General features: G+C 35.6%; 1 protein-coding gene across 2 annotated transcripts; it reads right to left on the reverse strand.

The window, feature by feature from the left end:
- Window positions 1–705: 705 nt before the first annotated feature.
- Window positions 706–4,399, reverse strand: LOC147294940 (ATP-citrate synthase alpha chain protein 2). 2 transcript variants are annotated; one of them, XM_086231862.1, is made up of 12 exons: window positions 4,245–4,399; window positions 4,029–4,134; window positions 3,333–3,671; window positions 3,102–3,182; window positions 2,787–2,838; window positions 2,591–2,705; window positions 2,375–2,456; window positions 1,834–1,929; window positions 1,620–1,721; window positions 1,321–1,437; window positions 1,112–1,228; window positions 706–995 (listed from the first exon to the last, which is right to left on the reverse strand). In XM_086231862.1, the coding sequence occupies exons 2-12, from the start codon at window positions 4,125–4,127 to the stop codon at window positions 924–926; spliced, it is 1,272 nt and encodes a 423-aa protein (XP_086087988.1). In that variant the 5' UTR covers window positions 4,128–4,134; window positions 4,245–4,399; the 3' UTR covers window positions 706–923. The 2 variants fall into 2 exon arrangements, with proteins under 2 accessions (XP_086087988.1, XP_086087989.1); XM_086231863.1 differs by having other exon boundaries at window positions 4,029–4,137; window positions 4,245–4,385.
- Window positions 4,400–8,359: the final 3,960 nt, after the last annotated feature.

Here is an 8,359-nt window from a genome sequence, read left to right on the forward strand (position 1 = left end):
AATTAACAGAAGAACTTGAACTCCACAAAAGGGTTTCCAATTGAAAACCAACTTATTTGCGTTTTATTAACTTCGAGTTTATGCTGTATCACAAGTTTTTGAAGGTGGAATCGGATTAGCTCTCATCCTTCAAATAACTTTTGGTCAAATTATAAGCCGTACGTTGGACCTTCAAGACTTTTTCAGGGTTTGATCTTCGATGGGAAAATCACCTTGTACTTCTTGTCTTCTTAAAAATGGCACTCGGCTTAATTACTTTTGATGATCAACTGTTGATTTGAGCCCAAACCCATAACGGGCTATAGTATAAGGCCCATTGGAAAAAAGAGAAGAGGCCCATTAAATATCAACCCAACCTCTCATAAACTGGTGGTGGAATGTCAAAGAGGATTGTATAGTGTATACCAGGAGCGATTGGCCCGAAGACATCCAAATAACTGTTGCAAGTATTTGGACCCATTTGCACTTCAAGCCCAAATATAATGATTGAGCTAGGGCGACAGGATTGGGAAGGAGTCAAATTAGCACAAAAGGTAAGTTCTATCCCAGATTCAAATCCGTCCTCCACGGGCCACCATTTTTAGTAGCCCACTATTATTTTTCTTGTTATCTGGAGGCCCATTAGCATTTAGATATACATTTCAGCTTTGCTGAGTCTTTTTCATTTTTGATAGTAATAAGGTTCCCAATATGCGGAGAAAGGAATACCAAATGTAAGCTTTTTATTAAGGTAATAAGGTCACACAGTACAATCCCGCTACCATTACCCATTAGCACGTACAACTACATTAACTTCGCTGAGGTTTTTGATAGAACGAAATTGGTACAAAGATTTGATGGACACATGAAACTTGCCACACAAGAAAAGAAAAGAAAAGAAAAGAAAAGAAAGAGAGAGCGTGATCGCAACTCGCAATAATAACTTATGCAGCAGCGGTGATGCACTGAATTGCCTGTTTGCAAATGCCAGTCATTGTTGCTTCAGGACCATAGACCTGTAAGAGTACACAGAGAGAGAAGAGCAAGTCTCAGAGAAGTACTTTGGAAAGGCATTTTAAGTATCAGTTTTGCATGTTTGCTTAATCAAGAGAGATTTCAGAAATATTGGTACCTCAATAGGGATGCCAATTTCCTCTGCAAGTGCCCGCATATTAGCAAGGCCCCTCTGGTAGTTGGGACCTCCTCTCCTGACATAAAGATGCATCCTTGCGGCTTTAAGCTTTGATTCCTGAGTAATCAAATATGTCATTGTCAGTTTTCACACCTAGCAAGGATGGGAACAGAATAAAGTCAAGGTTTAGCCTGGAAGAATAAGCTCACCTTCTCCTTCAAGGCTCGAATAATGCCATTGAATGTTGCAGCCACATCAGTGAAATTAGCTATTCCTCCTCCAATTACAAGAGCTCTCGTATGGCCATCTGGATCAGAAGTTGCACACTGTAGAAGGAATAAGATTTATTTATTTATATAAAACCAAAGTCTGAGCTGCATGAGCATGTGTTGCCTGATGTTTGTATTTTGTGAAAAGAAAAGAGTTGCAGGTCAAATATGAAAACATCTTTCTAATCTACAATGGATAGAGTAATACTATACTAAGAGTGAAGATGAAGAATTCTTACGTCAATCACAACTCTGGCATACTGCAATACCTCCTCTTCATTGGGTGCTCCACTGTATTCAGCATAGTTTCCAAGCTCATTAGCATAGCCAAGATCTCCAACCTGACCAAGGAATAATATTTTGGGAATGAGCAACTAATGCAAGGAAAAACAAAGGTTTAAAAAGTAACAGGGTTCATATCCAGTTAAATTTCTGAATCTTAGGTAACTGCACCGTGTCTGCGTAGATGACACTTGCACCTCCTCCGGCAACCATAGTCCAAATTCGTCCCTTCGGGTTCAGAACTGTGAATTTCAAAGATGCACTTGTCTGCAAGCAAATGAAAAATAAACGTACGGGTCAGATCTCCAATTTCAGTCCAATGATATGCAAACCAGTGACTGGAAAAGAAAAAGGGAGTCTAATTTCTCAAAGATTAGAAAACTCTCAAATCTGGAATGCATTCCTAGTAACATTCATAAACAGTAACAGCAGGAATCCCACCTTTCATGCTAGATAATGAGAAAAATAAAAATAGAATCATTGGTCAGACTAGGAATCAGCAGACTTGTAAAAGTTTCAATGCAGACTAGGTCCCAGGACCACAAGACTTTCTTTCCTTGATAACAAACATGGATCAAAGTCCAGAAACATGAAGGGTATTTCCTTATGAGTATTAAAAGAAAATATATAGGCATATGATTCAAATCTTCCTAGGAAAAGGTCATTGGTGAGATAGAATGATCCCATATCAAAGTTTGGCATCTGTTTGTACCTTTTCATCTAGCCCATGAATAAATTTTTCTGTATCACTCATAACTCCTCCAAATGGCATTGGAAATTCAATATTCCCCCACCTGAAACAATTAAATCATGTAAGGTGGTATTCAAAGTGGGAAGCTAAAACACTAGTAACATTAGATTGCATCAATAGTTTGGCCAATATATTGCAAAACAGAGAAGGTAATAATAACTAAAGAAATGTGTGTACTTTTTGAAGTTCTTGAAAGCAGCAGTGTCATCCAGCTCGCCTCTCATATCCAAAGGATATGGCTTTCCTTCAACCAATGTGAATGGATTCATCTCCAGAAAAGTGAAGTCCAGATCTGGAACATACTAATAATTAGCAAAGTTGCTCTTACAACACTAATATGAAATGGAATGGTCAAAGACTTTTTATAACACACCTTGAAATAGAGCAAAAATGACTTTGATAAACTCCTCAAGTACTCCTTTGATCTAAATTCAAGAATAATAGTTGTCAGTTCCAATTTCAGCCAAAATGAACAGAACTGAACAGACATATATAGCATATGATTGCACCAAACCAGTAATAAATTAAGCCAAGTCAAGTAACTTATTTGTTTATTCCTGGTCAGAAGTAAATGGGATATTGAAATCTAGAAATGGAACCCTAATGCTTAAACAATGCTGAGCAATGAATTCCTGCAAAACCCTAAAGAAAAACCAGTATACCATATTACTGAGTAGACAGGAATTACCTCCAAGGGAAGGGTTGCAACAAGTGGAGCAGATACTTCTGATGTAAGAGGTACTCCTGTTGGGACAAATATGGTCTTAACCTGTATAAAGTGTAAAATATGAAGTGTTAAGGTAAATTGATTTGAGAGACTGAAAAAGCGTATAGAAGATGCATTTTAGGATTAAAAAAAAAAAAAGGAGCTTTTGAATAAGTATTGGCCATTGGGTAACAAGTTGACATCTGAAAGTACCTTATCCCAGTTCTCCTCAATGTCAATTCCTCCACATTCAGAGAAGCTTATGCTATTCCCAAGTCGCTCTGAGACGATATTAAGGTAAAACTCTTCATCGTGAGGAATGAAGGGCTCAACAATGAATGTTGTTATGGGTCCTTTGCAGCCACCCATCTCCACCTCTTTGCCTAGGCGCTCCTTCACAAAGGTGGCAACTTGAGCAAAATCTAGATTCAAGGCAACCAAACCACTCTTCCCACGCTTTCCAAACAACATGTCAGGTTTCACAACAAGTTTGGAAGACAAAAGCCAAGATTCCTTCTCAAGTAGCTCATTCAAATCGGTTGATTCGGTAATCTAAGGCACGAGCGAGAAAGAAAAAAAAAACCGATCATTGAATTAAAATTTCCGACATAATTTATGTTCAGCAACATCAAAATTAACATCTTAACTCAGTATCAAACAAACAGATTTGTTGAATCTTTAACAATCCAATTAAGGCTATAAAAAAATGTGAGATCAGTTGCAGATCACTCCGCATACTCTTCCAAATGGTATATTAAGACCCTCTCGAACAAGTTTATTGCGGTCATTAAATCTACGAATCAAACCATATACACCATAATTGAGATTTAAACCACATGAATGCTGTTGAAGATCTAAATGCTTAAATCTGAATCAGAGAAAGAAAGAAAGAAAGAAAGAAAGACTCACTTGGGCTGATTTAATCGGCAATTCACGGCCAGACAACCTCTTGAAGTGTTCCTTCAACAATCTCTTGGAGTCGTACTCTCGGATCTTCTTGCGTGCCATTTCTCACCTGCTTTTTCCACCACCACCACAACATTCACACAAAATCAAAATGACAGATCCAAATTTTTCTTTTTCTCATTGACAATTTAGTTTTGAGAAAATAGAAATGCAACGTACCGTTGGACGAAAGAGAAGCAGAGAAGAGAAGAGTAGAGCGTTCGAGTTTTCCGAGTTAGGTAGGTAGATGCAAAGAGCTACTCACAACTGAAATGCTTGTACAAATAGGGTCGTCTATTTATAGCTACCAAATGCAAACGGTATTTTCTTTTATTTTATTTTTGTTACTGGGTTGGTTGGTGCGAATATTATTATTAGCGGCAACTTATGAGATGTACCACTAACAATTTAACAAACACATGCGGCACCTACCGTTTTAGACCAGGGATTCAACCCAACCACAGCTCTTTTGTAGTTTTCTGGTGGGGTTTGATAACCTGCCTCGCGACCTACAGCTATCTGATGCTCTCGCAGGATGCATCACCGTTCATCTCTTCTACTTTCTGAGCATCACTGTCAAAGTCCATTACTCTGGTCCAAAATCGGGAACTTCAAAAGATCGGACTTCTATCGTTTTTTTATATACAAAACAAAACGGGTGCGGCATTTTTTTCCTTACTTAAATTGTGTGGACTTTCGTTTCTAATTAAAATTAAATTGTGTGCATTTCTTTCATTATTTTTTTGTCCAATCAAAAAGACTGCTGTTCAGTAAAAAAATGTTAAATGAGTGATTCATATCGAATTAACTAAAATTAAATAGGGGTAATCCACACACACAAAAAATGTTAATCTCTCATTACATTTCCATAATCCACAAAATATCCCTCACATGTAGCATATTTTAGTATTCTACTTTGATGACACCGAAGTCAAGATCGTGGTGCCCAACAAGGATGGCCATCGCATGGTGGTCATAATTTTGTTGTTTTTGTTTTTCATACTGTATTAAATTGTACATTTACAAATAGATGAGTGGGCATTTTGGTCTTTAAAGTTAGACGATGCAGCATGAAAAGTGGCTAACTGCTCCATGGGAAGTATGAGCTTAGAAGATGTCTGGGAAAGTAGTAGAAGTGGTGATTCCATAGATTATGTATATGTTTTCTTTGCTATTTAATTCAGATAAAACCAACCACTATAAAATAATTAATTCTTTGCAGGCTAGGACATGATTGTTTTTGGCACACAAGGATATGGTTTTGCTAATTGTTTAATTAAAAGAAATCAATTTATTAGATATAATCAACAAAATAACAGAATAAAATTCAGGAGCACTCATTTAAATAATTGATATTTAATAATGCCAATAATTGCATCTTTTTAGTCTTATTGTGTTCCATCGTTGAATAAATCTTAGATCCTTTTTTTCTTGCTCAAAAATATTAGATCAATATTATATTATATCAATTTAGTCGCTCTCAATATATATATTACTAATCACATGTAGTTGCGTCTGATTTTGTGATAAACCAATTTCAAGCGATTATGGGGGATGTTTAAATTATCAATTATTTTGCTTTCCCTTTTTTATCAGAAAAAAAAAAATGATAGCCAGTTTTTAGTATATGAAAGTAGAGGAAATTACAGATTTAGTCCAGTTATTTTATACCTAGTTCAATTTTGGTCCACAATCTTTTTTAAGTTCTGTTTTGGTCCACTAATTGTTTGACTTGTTCAATAAAGGTCCAGATTTGTTTTCTCAAATTTGGCCTGCTTTTTACCCTATCAAATCTCACCCAAATTCAGCAAATATATACTTGTTTTAAAGCTATGCATTTCTTCTTTACAACCATATAAAGATCATTCAAATTGGAGTTCTAAAACTCAAGATAATTGACCCTAAAGTAGGGTACCCAAAACTGCCAATTTTTCAAATTTCACCAAATCTCAATTCTCTTAGATTATAATACTCCAAATTTGTTTTTATGACTAAGAAATGATGAAATATAACTTATACTTCAATTATAATTGAAGAAAACACAACCCAAAAGATTTAAAGTCACAAATCTGGACCTTTATTGAACAAATGAAACAATTAGTGGACCAAAACAGAACTTAAAAAAGATCGTGGACCAAAATTGAACTAGGTATAAAATAAGTGGACCAAATCTGTAATTTCCTCTATGAAAGTATATAAGTATATTAGGCCTAAAACCCAGCTTTCTATTTCTTTAGTGACTCTTAAGTCTTACCAACCCCAGTCAAAGATAAGCCCTTGGTCAACACTGTACAGCAGCTCTCTATGGTTGACTCAGTTTTGCAAGTCACAATGAAGTGTTCATCTTCCCCATGCATCCATCCCAACAGTCCATAAATTTGTATCAGATTTAGCAACAAGTAACAATTGATCTTTTTCTATTTATTTGATTAAGAGACTTGGTAGGAAGACCATGTTTAGCAAAAACACGACACTTTAAACACTAGGATTTTGCTTTACAATTTAGTTACCATTTCTCATGAAGCTATAATCCAAGATTCCTTTTATAATACAATTTCATATCTTATACAATTACATCCAAAAATGTTATAATTTTATATATAATGAAAGAAAAAAAGAAAATTTTACAATACAAATCATCGCATATTATATAGATAATTTTTTACTTTTAAATGTTGTCAGGTTAACTTTTTCTCTTTAAAAATATAAATTTTTCACACTCAAATTTATCTGTATCATATAGGGTGACTGCACTTAAGATATATATCCTCTTGTATGACATATAAAGTCGTATTATGGAATAATGAAGGGTGATAATTGGGGACATGACATCTATGCAACTGATGAAGCAGGTCAAGTGGGAATTAAATAATAAAAAAGAAATGCTAATTGTAATTGCGTAAAACGTGAGAGACGATTTCAAATTTTGTTTTTAAGTCGTTGTCTTGTTGGTGTGCACATTTGAATATTGGGTTTTATTATTCATGGGCAGACACTGCTGAATATTGACTTATGCCTTGATGGCTCCTGCATTAACATTATGCACAGAGTCCGTGACTACTCACTAGTCACTAGAGTTGTTGACATAAACAACTAGTGTGGGATTTCTTTGGAATTAACCGATAAAATTCGACATTTCATTACCTTTTCGTCAGGCTTTAGCAACTCAGAAAAGCCATAACTTGGAATCTGAATCATCTATAAGACTATAACGCATGCAAGTCATAATCAAAATCTCTTTTCTTACCTTAATTTCTACCCACTTTTCCATGCTCACATTAAATTCCATTAAAGAATCAATATGTCACATTTGGCAGCTGTTATTATATATGTATCAATAATGAATCATATTTTAATAATGGAAGGTTGTGGGTGAGGATTCCTATATTTGGAGGCCTTACACAAGTAATGGGCTACTCTTTGGACTTAAGGGAAGAAGAGGACAGGCAGGTAGGCAGGAGTCCAGTCCAGTTGGAACTTCAACTTAGCATGGCATCTGCAGGAAGGAGAAGGACTTTCATTTGGCTGCTTACTATTTACTAAAGCTCAGAGCCTCAGAGGGTGAACAGACAAATGCCTCATTTCTGATACATCTAATTACTGCATCTAATCTTCCAAGTGATCAGTAACGAGCAATGACTCAATTGAGTATTTTGGGGTAGGTATTCATGCTGCTGTTCATTAAATTCTTTGCTTTTGATTGCATTTGCTGTTCATTGTGCAATTCCTGAATTTGTTGCAGTGCTTTGCATCTTTTATGACACAAGGGAATGGGAAAACTAATACCAATAGCAACTACTAATATGAATGGTATATACAGATTACAGAATGTAAATCCTGGTTCCTGTGACACCCTTTTTTTTCTTTTTAATAATTATAAGTGTCTACTATAATCTGTATATATTGCAGTTGCCTTCTCAAGTCAGCAACTCGGCATTCAGATTCTCCGCATTTGGAAACAAATGGACCCAAACGCTTAAGCATCGGGCCTGGAAAGCCCAATGCTTGCCTGAATGTAACTTGACTCTTTGAAAAGTGAAAAATGACATTAATCTTTCACATGAAATATATGGTTCTGGTAGGGAGCATATGGAGATGACAAGTCAACAAAAGATTTAAGGCCACCTGGAATAAACTTATTAGTATGCGAATAGATAAATTTATTCAATTAAAATGAAATAAACACCCAACAGAAGCCTAAACTCATTCCGGGAAGACAACTAGCTGATACTCCGCATACAAGTTTAGATTTCAAGGAAACAAAATCACATATATTATATATCAACAGTGCGAAT

This window comes from Dryas octopetala, chromosome 2 (genome assembly GCF_963921425.1).
Source record: "Dryas octopetala chromosome 2, drDryOcto1.1, whole genome shotgun sequence".
NCBI classification, from domain to species: domain Eukaryota; kingdom Viridiplantae; phylum Streptophyta; class Magnoliopsida; order Rosales; family Rosaceae; genus Dryas; species Dryas octopetala.